This window comes from Haliaeetus leucocephalus, unplaced genomic scaffold (genome assembly GCF_000737465.1).
Source record: "Haliaeetus leucocephalus isolate CR32 unplaced genomic scaffold, Haliaeetus_leucocephalus-4.0 Scaffold848, whole genome shotgun sequence".
Taxonomy (NCBI): domain Eukaryota; kingdom Metazoa; phylum Chordata; class Aves; order Accipitriformes; family Accipitridae; genus Haliaeetus; species Haliaeetus leucocephalus.
Genome location: NW_010973284.1, coordinates 4,263,416 through 4,279,167, shown reverse-complemented (window position 1 = coordinate 4,279,167; position 15,752 = coordinate 4,263,416). Strand labels below are relative to the sequence as shown.

The window sequence follows — 15,752 nt, the reverse complement described above, 5'->3', positions numbered from 1 at the left end:
CGGGCTCCGGGGGGACGCGGGCAGAGGTCGGTGGAGGCGGCGGCTGGTGGCCCTGCGGAGCCGGCGGCCTGCGGTGTTTGCCGTGTGGAGAGGGGAGAGAAAATGTGTCGTGTCCCCCTCCCCGTTTCTGTGTAGCCGTGTTCGGAGTGTGCTAACTCGATTCCTGTTGTACGTGCTCTTCATAAATCACAGCGCAGAGGAATTATTTCATTTTTTTAAAGCGGAACTATGACTACAAACCCACTACCGAAACATCTGTTCAGGTCGCAAAGTAACCTTTGTTAGTGTAATAGGATTATTTTATAGTAAGAGGAGCATTTTCCTGTTCAGGCAGAGAGGAAGATGACAAAGATATTGATTAGGAAATCTGCAAGAAAAAGTAAGTGTTCGGCACCCAGCAGTGAGGGGGAGTCCCAATGCAGGGGTGGCTACCAAACTAAACTTTCCTTCTGTAATAGCTGCTTCTCCTTGCAATGGTTCATGTCATTGTGTTCCCTGTAAGGTGTTCAGACCCTTCACTGCAGTGCCTTGGTAACAAGACAGTCAAGTTCGTTTTCTACCTTGTTTTCAAAGAACCTTATGCTGTGGTGATGTATGTCCATCTATTCCCTTTCTTCTCTTCTTCCACAAGCAACTTTTGAGCCATTTGGATAATATGGGGTATAAGGAGGGATAGGAAGGAGTGGAGGCAAAGAGGGACTACTGTATAAGAAACTGAGGCTTCGTTAGTACCATTGCTCATAAAGTGCATGTCTCTCTGTTCCCCTTCCTTCAGACTGCCCGTTCCCAAACTAGAAGATACAATCAGGAGATACCTAAATGCCCAGAAACCGCTTTTAAATGATGACCAATTCAGGTATGGACAGACAAGATAAGCATATTGCGGTATTGTGCTGCTTCAAAGCCAAGTGTTACATGTAAAAAATATAGCTTGTGGCAGCATTTTGACTCTATTATTGATTACTGTAGGAAAACTGAAGACCTCGCTCGTGACTTTGAAAAGGGAATTGGAAGAGAGCTGCATGAACAACTGGTTGCTCAAGACAATCAGAACAAGCATACTAGTTACATCACAGGTATGTTGGCCTACTGGATATAGGAGTCTGTAGATCATCATGCTAGACAACAGACAGCTCATAATGCTACAAATAAAATAGGCTGAAGCTTAAGCTGTCTCCTCCATAAACTTGGAATAACATGCTGTGAATACTGCCTGCGACTGTATTTGAGCAAATTCTGAGTCTCTGGTGGAAAGATGAATGCCCATCATCTAACTTTTATATACCAGAATTCTGGATAGATGGATATTGAAGAAACAGATTTTTTTCATGAGTTGCTGTATTTAAATTTGAGTTTACAGGGCTTATCTTTTTTCTTTTTTTCAGTGCTGTCTATTTATGTTTAGGTTAATGGAAGAGCTTAACTGATAACTCCTTTAAGGAAACTAAAGCAATCATTTTCAAATGGTTTCAAGCTATTTAGCATGAAAACTGAACTCTGAGGGGGAGGCCAGAGACTATGACTAAGCTTTGGGAGGCAGAAGTGCTCAGTGCTCTGGACTTAAAACCCCTTAAAACTACAAAACCGTATTCTTTTAAAGAGCAAAAGAAAAGGAGAGACAGAAAGCAGATGAGAATAAAGAAAATCAAGAGAGGGAGAGTATGCATATAGGTTTTTGATCATTATTCTTTTCTGTTGCTTCCACTGACTTCCAAATACAAGGGCCTGCTTATGAAAGTACTGGATGGATAGCAAGAGGTGGAAATATTGAAATACCTATGGAAGTAGAAGTTTGCATGTTGCCTAGCAAACGCACTTCTATCCTTGCTATCTGTTGAGACTACCTATAAGTGTGTTAGCTACTACAGATTCTGTAGAGAATACCAGATTATTCACAACAGCTGCTGTTTGGTTTGTTATCTTTTACCTGCCATTCACTTTGAATAACATCTGGGGGTTTAACTGGTGGCTTTATGGTGTTTGTCAACGCTAACCAGCATGCTGCTTTTTGTCTGTGAACTGTGGGGTGTTTGTATTCCTTTTTATTTAGTTATTCTTTTTTTAGGCCTCCTGAAAGACCTGTTACACTTGAAAGTGGTTTCTGAAAGTGTGTATAGTTGTCTCCACCCTGGACTTTCAAGTCTAAGGTTAAAAGGTTACGTGATGATGACAAGTGTGGTTTTAAAACTGTAGATGAATGCTAGTTACTCACTTGTGAGGACCTGGAATTAAAATTATCAATTAGGTCCTTGAGTTACCCATTGCCCTTTTACAGCCCAGCTAGAATGTTCTAGTTGGGACTGATCCAGGCTTGGAATAATAATTTTTAATACATCAGCTGCCTTGAGATTAAGTTGGCGTGCACTTGCTTCCTTGGTCTGCATCCAGTCAGTGTGCAATACCAAGAGCTTACCAAGTTTGAAGTTGTTAATGGTGATGAAATAGAACTTACTTAAAAAAAACCCTTTTCTGCCTACCCCCCCTGGATTTTGGTTTACTTATAGGCAGGTGTAAAGGTGTGACTACTTTGTAGAGCTATGATTGATTCCCTTGGTTTTGGCAAGGACAAAACCTTTGGGTCACATTCATGCTTCTTGATATACTGACAGACTGTCTAAAAGACCTGTGGGTATCAAATGTAATTCTGCTTTCTGAAGTCTGTTCTGGGCCTAGAAGAATAACTGTGAGGTCCTCTCTAACCTTGTCTTTTTGCCAGCTTGAGAGACCGATGGTATTGCATCAGTGTCAAGAGTTTTGCCCTGTGCTGACCATTTTAGTGGATAGAAAGAGGAAGGAGGTGGAAATGCAAGACAGCAAATGTAGATGGAGGAATGCTGCCAGGAATGAGGGAGACACTGGATCAGAAGTAGAGGTGGTTCTATACAGAAGCATGCCCTCAGTGACAGAGAGTTGCAGAAATTGGTAGCTTAAGAGTAGGTAGAGGCATGTTCCACTCCAAATGTGAGGTGTGCACCAAAATACAGTGCTAGGGAGCTGCACTGTGTGCAGTGGGAGTTATGGTTTATCACTGAGCCATATAGAAAACATGGAAATTGCCACTCGTTGCTAATGATGTTGACACTCTTGATATGGATTACTCCAAATACAGTATTTTTACAATTAGCCAACAGTACCTTTCTTCATAATTGGAGGTTGGGAGAATCTTTGGGGGAATTACTGCATATATTTGTCTTGTTTATATGCACTTCAATAGGTGTTTATTCATGATGACTGTGGGAGACAGGATATTGACTACATGAACCTCTGGTCTGACTCAGTAAGCTGCTTTTATGTTCTGACCTATTTCTCAATTCTCCACTTTCAGGTCCCTGGTTTGACATGTACCTAAAAGCACGTGAACCTGTTGTTTTGAATTTTAATGCATTTATGTCTTTTAATCCTGATCCAAAATCTGAATATAATGATCAGCTCATACGAGCTACAAACATGACTGTTTCTGCTATACGTTTTATGAAGACCTTCAGGGCTGGTTATCTTGAACCAGAGGTTTTTCACCTCAATCCGGAAAAAAGTGACACTCAGATCTTTAAAAAAATTATCCGATTTGTGCCTTCTTCACTTTCTTGGTTTGGTGCCTACATGGTCAATGCATACCCCCTAGATATGTCTCAGTACTTCAGGCTTTTCAATTCTACGCGGCTGCCTAAGCTCAACAGAGATGAGCTTTATACAGATGAAAAGGCAAAACATTTATTAGTACTGAGAAATGGGAATTTTTATGTATTTGATGTTATTGATAGAGATGGAAATATGCTGAAACCTTCAGAAATACAAGCACACTTGAAATACATCCTTACTGACAACAGTCCAGCCCCAGCCTTCCCGCTTGGCTACCTCTCCAGTGAAAACCGAGATACATGGGCATTGCTGAGAAAGAATCTACTGGATAATGGCAATGAAGAAGCTCTTCAAAAAGTAGATTCTGCTGTGTTTTGTTTAAGTTTAGATGATTTTCCCATTAAAGACTTTGTGCACTTGTCCCACACTATGTTGCATGGAGATGGTGCTAACCGCTGGTATGACAAATCCTTTAATCTTATCATAACTAAGGATGGCACTGCAGGAGTTAATTTTGAACATTCCTGGGGAGATGGTGTGGCTGTGCTCAGGTTCCAGAATGAGGTTTTTAAAGATAGCATTAAGGCACCAGCCATCAGCCCGCAGTCCCAGCCTGCTTCAGTAGACTCTTCTAGAGCAGTGCAGAAACTTGACTTTAAGCTGAATGATGCCTTAAAAGCAGGAATTACCAAAGCCAAACAGAGATTTGATGCCAATGTAGAAGCACTGTCTCTTAATCTGATTCAGTTCAATGAAGGGGGCAAGGACCTTCTCAAGCAGAAGAAGGTAAGCCCAGATGCTGTGGCTCAGCTTGCCTTCCAGATGGCTTTCCTTCGACAGTACAATCAGACTGTTGCTACATATGAGTCTTGTAGTACTGCAGCTTTCAAACATGGTCGTACAGAAACTATACGTCCTGCCTCTATCCATACAAAGAAATGTTCGGAAGCTTTTGTCAGGGAACCGTCCAAACATAGCACAGAAGAGCTTCAGAAGTTGATAGTGGAGTGCTCAAAATACCATGGCCGTTTGACAAAAGAAGCTGCTATGGGTAAGTAGGAATTTATCAAACGCTCTTGCTTTTGCACTAAAATGTCTGTTAAGGTCGCTGTAAACATTTACTTCACAGCTAAATAATTTAATTTTGATGGAGGTCTAATGTAAACTTGACAAAAACAGTAGCTGAAGGCTGCAGTTCAAAATGCATTCTCTAAGACTCGTTTCTTGATGGAGGAGAATGCCTCTGTGCTTCCCACTTTGCTGTTAATACGTTGAGAATTTTTTATACTTCAGTTTTTGTCCTTATAACAGCTGGGCTATTTGAAGATTTGATAAATAATTAGTGCATATTGTACTCCCCAAGGCAACGAAGAACTTTGTCTTTATGTCTGAGGAGTTACTATCTTAGCTCTGCAGGGGATAAGGCTTTAACAGCTTTCAAATCAAACTGATTCTTTGGCTGTGCTACTCCTGGTATTTTTCTAAATGCTTGCTTTTGCATTGGCCTTCCCAGAAGCATAACTTGTTGTATTGTTTCAGGAAAATTGACTGTTGAACATTACCCCCTAGAGTCTAAAATTTGCCTCCCTTTGTTGATGCAAGATCCTCTTCCTCTTTAGATTCATAGATTTTAGGAAAGCCTTTCCCTGTTTTAAATAACTTGCATATGTTCAGAAAAATAGTTAATCAAAGAATGCGATGCATTATTAAAATTGTCTGTTAACATTGCACTTTTGTTTACTATCATGATTCCTGGTTGAGGCTAGCAGTAAAACAACAAGCCCTCATTCCCTAGGATATGCGTATTAAAAGTGCAGAATGTCCGGGTTCTGAAAAATAATTCCTGCTAATACAAAAATAAACCCCAGTTCTATAGATCTCTTTTGTGGCTGTAAAACAATGTGATGTCAAGATAAGTGAGTTTACTTCCCACAAAAATTAGTCATCTCTCTAATACTTGTTATTTTATTTTAACAGGCCAGGGATTTGACCGACATCTCTTTGGCTTGCGCTATTTAGCCTTATCCAAAGGTGTTGCACTGCCTGATTTCTATCAAGACCAAGCCTATGCTCGGCTTAATCACAACATCATTTCCACAAGCACATTGCTTAGCCCAGCTGTGCAATTAGGAGGGTTTGGCCCAGTGGTGTCTGATGGCTTTGGAGTAGGATATCAGGTACACGATGATTGGATAGGTTGTAATGTTTCCTCTTACCCAACTAGGAATGGTAAAGAATTCCTTCAGTGTATCTACAAGTCACTAGAAGATATCTTTAATGTTTTAAAGGGCAAGAAAATTGGTAGTTAGAGATAAAAATGTTGGAACACTTTACAGTTGCAGTACAAAATGCAGACTGTGTCTAATTGGCATACTAATCAGTGTTCAGTGTGGCTGAGACCACCCAGCTTAATTGGCTTCATTTATCCATTTGTCTTCATTGAACTTGAATACTGTCAGATTCACTATGAAATCTGTATCTGTTTTAAAGAAATAAAGTACAGACCTTGAATGCATGTTTCAGGAAATACAAACATTCACAATGTCAAAATTAAGTAACATCCATCTGTTCCAACAGATCCACGTGTTCTTAAAACACATTATTTAAAATAAAAAGCATTGTTACCAAGTTTATGAACTTGGAACATCTGTGTTCCATAAGTGTTCAGACAGACTACAGTACTGTGATACCACTCTTAAAGAAAGTATATGCAATAATTTTAAATATGAAAGAGTGGTTACATTTGCAGTCTTGCAGTAAGCTTGCTTACTAACTTGTCACACTTAACTTTTCTCTTTAAACTTGAATCGGTATCAGAGCTGATTGTGCCTCAACTGCTTGAAGCCTTTCTACTGTAACAGCTTTTTGAGAAACAAAAAATGAAGTGGGAGGCTTTAAGTAACCTGAAATCACCAACTGTGTTGTTAAATTGACTGGAAAAGACTGTATTGTAATAAAGCTATCTATTAATAGCTACAAAGTTATTTTATTGCCACATCAAAATTATACAGTATGGTTAGTCCCTTTATCAATAGCTCACGTTTCTTAGAAAGGTTGAAAATACTACTACTGAAAGCATTCTGCAGTGTTGGCTTTCCCCTTCCATACATGAAGTCTGTCCAATAATCTGCTTTTGTTTTGCTACATGAACTATCGTGCCTTAAAAAAGAAAAATTACTGAACTTTATCTTTTGAGGTTTTCTCTTTCCAAATTTCCTCTTACTGTGGAATAGTAACCTCAACAGAATGTTTTCCTGTTTCCTCCTTGTTCTATCAGCTAGAACTTTTGATATTATTTATTGTAGCAAATGCCAGAGTCTTAGTGCCTAGAGCTGCATCTTTAATGCATTGGGGCTTGTTGCAGAAATTCTAAAGACCAAGGCTTATCAGAACTTTCTGACAGATTGCAGGAGAGCTTGAGCATAGGTATCAGTAAAACTTAGCAATGCTGTGAATGTGAGATGAAACTGATGCAAACAAGTTTCTCATGTGCTGTGCACAACTGGGATTCTGCCAGGTATGAAGTGGGTGGATAGCAAAAGGGGAGGAGGCCTTTGTCACTCAAGATGCCAGAGGTGCTCAGAGTTGCTGGGATTACAACACAGATGCCTTTTGCATGAGATACTCCTTTTTGCACAAAATTCATTATGGTGTGTGTAACTTGGAACTCCTCTGCTTTTTAAACCCTCTTGATTTCCACTTCTTCTGGGAAGATCAGTTTCTCTGGAGCTGAATAGCACACTAGTGCTTGCTTCTGCAGCTCTGTGTAAAATTAATGCAGCTCATGTCTTTCAGCACAGCCCACTGTGTCCTGGAGAACAGAATACATTAGCAGAACATAGAAGTCTGAGCATGTTGGTTGGATGTGACAGATCAGGTTCAGAGGCCCAGAAACCTACTTCCTTTTACTCTTCCTTTGGCTATCTCAGCTTTCAGGTTCTCCCAGTGTCTTTTTTCTTTATCAGAGTAAGTGTAAGCAACACTGTATCTTGAAGTATGAACTGCAACTACTAGGAAGGGGAGAAACATGCTTTAAATATGTAAGCCTGAAGGCTTATAAACTTTCCTAGTCAGGGCTGTTTGCTCTGCAGCCTGTAAGCTGTTCTAGTTTTCAGCTGAAAAGGATTATTTTTAAACTTACTTGAAAACTTACCACGATTGTTCTTGCTCATTTAAACAAAGGAAGGTGATCATTTGGGAGGATGAAGGAAATAATACATCAGGAAATAATAATCAGACCAAAAGTCTTTGAATGAAATTCACTAAAGAAGATTTGGGGGGGGGTGGTGGTGGTGGTGGTGGGCTTTTTTTGTTTGTTTTTTTAAACATGAGAACAGCTGGCAAGATTGTAAAAGCACTTGCCAAGAAGTAGCAAGTCTGGTTTCTTCTATCAGAAAGAGAGTGAGGTTTACTTAATGACATAGTCAGAAAGATAACTTGATTTTCAGAAGATTGTAACAGCTATGTGTGTCAGTAGCAGTCAAGCTTAATGAGTGTTCTCAGTAAACTCACCTCAGTGTCTTTACTTGAACTGGCAGAAAGCTACTAAAGATGTACCTTTTCCCTTGCACAGTTAACACAGTCCCTTTACTAATAGTCATAGCCATTTCCTGATGATAGGAGTGGTGAGTGAAAAGACCTTATTTGCTCATGTTAGAGAATCAAATGTGGGTACTTCTTGGTCACAGGCTATAAAAACTTTAAGGCTGTAAGTTGTGTAAATAGTTAGTGTTGATACAATAGTTAAGTTACAGTCCACCACAACCATTCCCCAAAAAAGACAACCTTAAGAAAATGGCACAGTTCAGTCAAGCGTATATACTATTTTCAGTTTGTACTGAGGCCATCTCAAAGTGCTCTGTGGGAAATATTTTATTAGGGCATGCTGGGGACAGTAAGTACAACTTAGGTTTCCATTTCTGAAGTACAGCCATGTGAAAAGTAACTCCAAGGAAATTGCGTCTCTGATGGTTACAGCTCCTTCATCAATAAGCATGTCAGGATTTATTAGGGGTATGAACTTTAGCATTTTACAAATTTGTGGGTAACTTCATAGATTCCAACAGATTCCTTTGTTTTTTCATCATAGTCATTCCAATCCTATAGGAAATAAGATTTCACAGTATTAGTCACAGGATAGAATGCAAATGTGTCTAAAACACAGACTGGAATTCAAACTGCAACTAAGCCTTACTCAAAATTTGGGTCTTAGATTTCTGTAGAAAGAAAGCACAGTCACTAAGCTAAGTTCTGATAGCTGAGAGAAGCAAGAGCACTGACCTGAAATCAAATGAGCTTCAGTCTCAGCGTTTTTATTTTAACAACGATTTCTTTTTTTTCATATGTAGTCCACAGCCTGTAGTGGACAAGACCGCAACCATGGCAGATGAAAGGATTATCTATCATATACAATACCCTAGTCAGGTGGGTAAGCAGACACACAGATCCCTGCCAAGTAGGATACCAGAGAACAGATTTGACCTTGAGATTCTTGCTCACAGCCAAGGAAGATCTGCAATGCTGGAGTCATTATCCTGAGCTTTGAAGGACAGTGTCTTTATATTACTTTTTAATATCTTTGCTCACAGGAAAAAGTGCAGGCATCTTCCTAGAAAAATCAGTTCACCACTCTGAATAACCCCAGCCGTTTAGTATTCCAGGTGTTTGCTCTCTGGGATTCCTGGGTGACTTAAAGAAAAGTTTCATTTCTGTCTTTGTCAGCTGCTAAGCTATCAAATATGTACTTCTAAAATGATGCTGTTAGTAATGCTGGTTGTTCATAGTTGATTTAATTTCTCTCTCCAGCTATGACCTTCCTGTGCCTACATGAAAGAGCAAAACTAGCCTCTTGCATGTGTAGGGTGTGTATTTTGGACTAGTGACTTAGAGAAAGAAAGCTAGATAATTAGATTTACTAATGAAACTCAGACAACATACCTTTTCTAACAAGTTTATGTCATTGAAGGGTGTGCCAGATTCTGCACCTTCAGCGGCAAACCCTGCCTGCAAACACATTTGCAGTAAGTTTTCAAGAATAAGTTGTACCAAGAAAATAATAAGTATGATCACTGAAACATATTTAAAGAAAGTAACTCAGCACAAACTTTTATTGTATTTCTTCTAAATTAGGTAGAAAGAATGGTCAAGTTCTTCCTCGTTAAGGGTCAGTATAAGGTTGTGACGCTGCTTGTCAATTGGGAAAATTCAATCTAAGCAACCATAGAGTAAAGTGAGGGAACACTGCTCCTCTGTTTTTCCTGCCAAAAAGGTACTTCCAAATATTCTAGATAAAGTTAAACCTGAGTTTCAGAGTTTATGTAGCAGTATCTAACTACTAATAGCTTTACTTTGTGTTCAGAATCCATACAGGCATTATGTATAAAAGAGCTTCATAATAAACTTAGACTGCAAGAAAACAATAGAAAGAAAGTGTGGAAGAGAGTTAATAGTTTTGGCTTAAATATCATCAGAATCCAAGACACTCTCGAGAAGGAGCAGCCTGTATTGGATTTAGGTACAGAAGTGACTAGCAAGCTTTACATGAAAGGAAGATCAGCTGGCTGACTGAACAGATTTGTATACTCAAACATTTCAAAGGGGAGAGTTCTTCACTTGCTGTTTCTAAAGAGCTGAAGGAAAGCATAGCACTAGGAAGGAAACAGTGGGGCATAGCACAAGAACAAGGTGTTCTGTTTTATATTCTATAGCAACAGCTCTCTCATTTTAGGGTTCACAGTTATCAAGCTGTAAATTAAGTTTTATTAGTTTTAAAAGTAAATTTAAGAATCTCAGTCACCTCTGTAGCATACAGGAAGGTTTCTTACACTGCCATTTCTAACTACAGAATTTTATTAAGAAGTGGCTAAAAAGCAAAGGTAGCTTCTTCCTGGTTTTTCTGCAAGGGATCTACACTTGCATTTTTGATAAAGAAATCCCCACTAGTGCCAGTCAGACATTTAACTGTGTAAGAATGTATGAAGTAAGCCACATGATTTTGAAGTATTTCGGGATTTGAATGGAAGGTTAAGCACTTGGGAGTTAAATAAACCATGGAGTGTGGCAGACGTAACAACAGAAGAGCTATCTGCAAGGCACAGTGTGAATATGGCCTTTATATAATTGTCAGAAGCCCATCTCAAGGGAACTGCTTGGGGTGGAGAGGAAGATCAGCATCATGGGACAAAACCACAGAGCTGCAGTATAGAACAAACACTAGAAAAATAAAAGAAGCCCTGCTTTTGCCACCTAGAGATATTTACCAGCCCGCCAAGGAACAAGACGCCATGTGACTGGAATTACAAGCTTCTGTACTAGACACTCAGCGGGACTTGCATTCTTACAGGTTTGGCGTCAGAGCAGAGACTCGCTTAATCTCTGCAGAAGGGAGCTGGGACGGGCGGTGACTTGTCTGCCCTCTGCTGACTAGCGAAGGACCAACAGCTAAAGCATACACGCGCCGAAAAAGCAAAAATGCCTACTGACTTTACAACGCAGTGAATTGTCACACTTTTGTTACCAATGAAACTATTGTGCCACAAAGCAAAGAAGCTTAAGAAGGTTTAAGAGAAATTGCATAAAGAAATCTCAATTTTTTAGCTGAGGCATTCACTTGAGGGACAAGGACAGGAAAGGAGCTGAACTATCCTCTAGTAAAACCAAAAATTACGCATCAGATTTGCAGTAGATGTATCTACTTAAGCACATTAAACAAGAAAGATAAGTAATTGGGGGGAGAAAAGTTGTCTTTGCCCATTATTAGAACACGCAAGTACCTAGTTTGAATTTGTTGCTGCTACTAGGTAGGAAGAGGGTTTATATCAGAGAATCAAAGGATACTTTCTCCTCTTTCAGACTCAAATGATTTTTTTGAGAAAACTACTATAAATTTTAAAAAGACATGAAAGTATTAAGCCACTCTAAATTGACTTCAGGTGTGGTTGCATTAGGTCCATCAAAAACCACAAAGAAAATACAGTAATGCTATGGCCAGTCCTGTTTGGTGCTAATCAAAAGCCAGACCTAAGGTTGTGGAGAAGCCAGGCTAGCTTGGATCATGTCAAATATAAAGCAGTTTATAGAATTGTTTGGAACTGCAGAAGTCTCTATATTTACTGGTTTAGGCATCAGAAAATTCACTGAAATATCTGCACAGGGATTCAAGTGTACTGTCCAACAGAGTGCATAGACCACACTTTAATAATATTAAATTAAAAGCTTTATTACAGCTGTGATGTCTTTGTTCTGCAGATAAAAATAAAATCGATGGCTAGAATGCAGAGCTATAAACATCTACATTTTGTAGTCTTCTCATAGATTTTTCATTAAGTGCAAGTTCCTAGGTCTGGCTACAAAGCTTTCAAACAAGAATAAACCAATAACCATTCTGTCCTCAAAAAGATGGGCTTTGCTTAAATAAATAAGTAAAAGAAGACTTCCTGCAGCACACTGTAGTGGTGATTTTATTTATACCAAATTCTTTGTAGGATCAGCTTTTTTGGTCTGTTTCTTAGCACAATGTCACAGTCTGAGGGAAGGATAAGACAGGTTTATATTTGTCAATCTATTTACACCTAATCCGACTGGAATAATAGGTTAAATATAGCAGGGAGTTAGCTTGCATACAGCATGACCATGCACAAGCAAATGAATCACTGAAGACTAGCTTGGCCCTGAAGAAATCCTTTAACTCTGAACCTTGAAGTGTGCTTTGCAACAGTCTTTAAGTGCTGTCGCTCTTCAGTCTTTGTCTAATCAAGTTTCAAATGGGAAAATGCCAATACTAATTTCTCTCTAACATACCAAAAAGCAAAATGGTGCTTTCCTGAATGTGGCTAATTATGCAGTTTCGCAATTCCTCTTCGGGAAGGACTCTCTTCTGCAATAACCTGAGCAATGAAGACCTTTCGAATGAATTTAAATGAGCAGTGCTGAGCCACCTGTAAGGCAATTTGAATATGAGTCCAAGCCTGTTTCATTTTAGATTTTACTGGCACAAAGAATACCGGAGTTGTTAGTGTTAGCTACTTGTGGGTTGCTGCTTTTTTTTTGTTTTGTTTTGGGTTTTTTTTGAGTCAAGTGAAGTAAAAGAAAGAACTGTGAAGAGGATGGAAAACTGGGGAGGTCTAGGACGTTCCAGGAAGAACAGTACCATTTCAAACAGTGTGTATTTTATTACTCTAGATTCTATAAGAAGTACTCTTAAAAACTGAGGAACAAATCATAAATAAGAACTTGCCTGTGGTTGAAAGTCAACCGGTTCCAGACCTCGGCATTCAAACTCCACTATCGTTTTGAATTTTTCGCTGTCTTCAGCCTATAATTGAGTCAGAATACCATTAGTTTTCATCTAATAGAGAAAGACAGTGACAAGCATTAGTCTAGGATGAATTGCTTTAAAGGCAGTACTATCGACTCTGATGTCCCAAGTGACAGCAAAATCCTAGGGCTCATTTAATAGGTGGTAATTAACTAGAATTTCTTGGTCTGCCACAAGGAAGCCTTCAAAAGGAAACTAATACGGGTATTATGTAATCACTTCTAATTTGAGTGATACAGTTTTGTCATTTGCTTATGAAATGTACCAGATTACTCTACACTTGAGACACTGTGCAGGAGTCTACAAGAGACAATTTTCTGTCAGGGGAGAATATCAGCTTTTTGTATTCTTGAAAGAGGAATGTGACGATAAAGCAAAACCTCAAAATATTATTAATGTTTATTTATCTTGTTATATAAAAGAGAAAACAAACTTACATTGTAAGGCTTGATTGTCTGACTTAAAATATCTAAAAAAAAAAAATACATCAAGTGTAAAAGTGAGTGGCATTATGTCTTCAATTTTATTCAGCACAAATCAAGCACCAGCTGCTTACTTCAAAGAAATTTCCTTATACAAAGTAAAAGAAACAAAGTAACCAAGCAGTTCCTGCAGCTGGCCCTCAAAAGGTAGAATTCAGTTTTTCTCAGTTCTTCTTAGAAGTTTACATTACACCATTTTGTTACCCTACCAATGCAAAAAAAAAAAAAAAAGCACGCTTTTGTAAAATGACATTACAGATATGAGTTTTGTTCATGCAGAAACCTGAAGTCACCAGGAGGCTTTGCTGTCTCCTTCATGAGCATGATGACAAGTATGTACCTGTTTGTGAACTTGAGCACCAGTGTACAAGGAAAAAAATCCCTGGTGAATCCTCTTTACAAACAGTGTCAAGCAAAAATGGGGACTAAAAAATAAACTTAGAAGAAAAAGTGTAAAATGGATGATGCCTCTTAAATTTCTAAGCACATACCAATGGAGTTCTCCCTGGAGCACAGCTTGCATTTCTGCACCATAGTGGCGCTTCCTCTGCCTCCTTTCAGGGGAGCACTGTCCTAAAAACCACGACAATAGAGACCTCATTTTTAACTGCACTCTAGCTGAGCCACTGGAAACCTCTGCAATGGTAAAGTAGTTTTTATAACAATGGTCTTTTAACTTTTTAAAAATATTGCAGTGAGAAGGCTTTTTTTTTTTAAAACTAAAGGAATCTATAATTCAGAAAGCTGTGATTAGCAAAGAATAGTTGTGTTCTAGACTTAAAACAGTGAATAATGGATAGTTATGTCTTGTCCATATAGGTATGTTCCATTAATTCCTCCAAATACACTCTTAACACTCAGTAGTATGCAAAGGGATGATTATTCCTAAGAACAGGACCTTCTCTTATCCCTGACAAATTTTATCCTGCTTTTCCAGTTTCCAAATACTAATTTAGCATCCTTAACTCACCTTGAATTACCTAAACTTCTCCAAAAAGATTCAATCAGCATCAGAGAAATATGCTATAAGCACAACCTTATTCTGACATCACTTAAAAATTTGTTTTCAAATCATATTTTTACAGAAAGGCGGCTTTTCAAAGCAGACGTAAATACTTGGTCACCAACAGTCACCATTCCAATGGCATGTTTCAATTAACAGTCGCCAATTTTTTTTTTTTAATATGGAATATGACAGCATTTCCTGAATGCATTTAGCTATTAAAATACTACCTCATCTAACGTGTAAGTTGTCACATCCCTGATGGTAATATCCCTTGCATGTAAGAGACAGGTTTGTTTTCTCATTTTTGTTCTGATGCAGGTTACAACAGGGAAACGTACCATCAATCGCAGATACTGCCATTTTTCAGAAACTTCACCACAGTTCCCACATTTCAGCTGAAAAACAAACATAAACCAGAGAGTTTAAAGCTGACAATAATTGGGGATTAAAAAGCCAAAGGAGCTGATGTGAGCCCTCCAGATTCACAATCCTCGCTGCCTCCCAGCTGAGAGGAGCCGGAGGCAGGTATGGGCTGCCATCTATCCTGCCAGGCCCGCGAGCTGACTCGACCTGGCAGGTATGCCCGCTGCAGAGGGTCTGCCCTTCGGCGCGTTGGGTGGAAAACGCGTTACAAAGCACGGTCACGAGACGGAAGATGGGAATAGCGCATCTCGCCGTTCACCTGGGTTACCTGCCACTGGATGTTGGACTACCAACCACCTCACCAATGGAGGCACTGAGCAACACTGTGAACTTCAGACTCTTCCTTATTGCGAACGTATAGCGTCATGCATGTACTAACGCACACCTATCCATATACTTACACCATCCCATTCGTTGCTCCGCTAGCAGCCGGCTCGCACTGTGTGGAAAAAAACCCCCACAACCGCTGCTTAAGCCGAGTGATGCGACATTCACCACCACCGGCCTTCGCCGCCGGCTGCCCCGCTGGGCAGTCTAACGGGCTCCGAACACCGGGCACGGCCTTTCCCGGCTCCCCACGACCCCGCGGCCGCCGCCCCCGCCCGCCGCACCTTGAGGTACCAGCGGAAGTCCTCCCCCTCGGCCCGCAGCCGGGTGATGTTCTCCAGCGTGGCGCGGAGCTGCAGCCCGATCCTCTGCAAGGCAAGAGGCAGCGAGAGAGGCCGTCAGCTCGGCTCGGTTCGGCTCGGCTCGCTTCAGTGCGGCCGGGTCGCGGCTCCTACCTACCCCCATGGCCTCGCAGGGTGCCCGGCAGCTCGGCCTGACGGCCCCCCCTCAACCCCGTCCCGCCTCTCGCGGGAGCAGCTGCGGGCTTCAAGCCGCTCCTGCGTGGTTTTAGTTCTGGGTTTTTTTGTTGTGTTTTTGGTTTTTTTTTCTTCCCGCCCTC

The 15,752-nt window shown here is 40.1% G+C and overlaps 2 protein-coding genes across 3 annotated transcripts; one reads left to right on the top strand and one right to left on the bottom strand.

Moving 5' to 3' along the window:
- The first annotated feature begins 749 nt into the window (after positions 1-749).
- On the top strand, positions 750-6,574 carry CPT2 (carnitine palmitoyltransferase 2). Its single transcript, XM_010582702.1, has 4 exons — positions 750-856; positions 970-1,076; positions 3,326-4,630; positions 5,557-6,574. Exons 1-4 carry the CDS (start codon positions 750-752, stop codon positions 5,886-5,888), a joined length of 1,851 nt encoding a protein of 616 aa, XP_010581004.1. The 3' UTR covers positions 5,889-6,574.
- A 1,859-nt stretch (positions 6,575-8,433) lies between these two features.
- On the bottom strand, positions 8,434-15,737 carry LOC104841009 (chromosome unknown open reading frame, human C1orf123). Of its 2 annotated transcripts, none has more exons than XM_010582353.1 (8): positions 15,593-15,737; positions 15,418-15,501; positions 14,722-14,778; positions 13,869-13,950; positions 13,333-13,364; positions 12,815-12,892; positions 9,517-9,582; positions 8,434-8,679 (listed from the first exon to the last, which is right to left on the bottom strand). In XM_010582353.1, exons 1-8 carry the CDS (start codon positions 15,596-15,598, stop codon positions 8,602-8,604), a joined length of 483 nt encoding a protein of 160 aa, XP_010580655.1. In that variant the 5' UTR covers positions 15,599-15,737; the 3' UTR covers positions 8,434-8,601. The 2 variants fall into 2 exon arrangements, with proteins under 2 accessions (XP_010580655.1, XP_010580656.1); XM_010582354.1 differs by lacking the exon at positions 8,434-8,679 and adding an exon at positions 8,693-8,935.
- Positions 15,738-15,752: the final 15 nt, after the last annotated feature.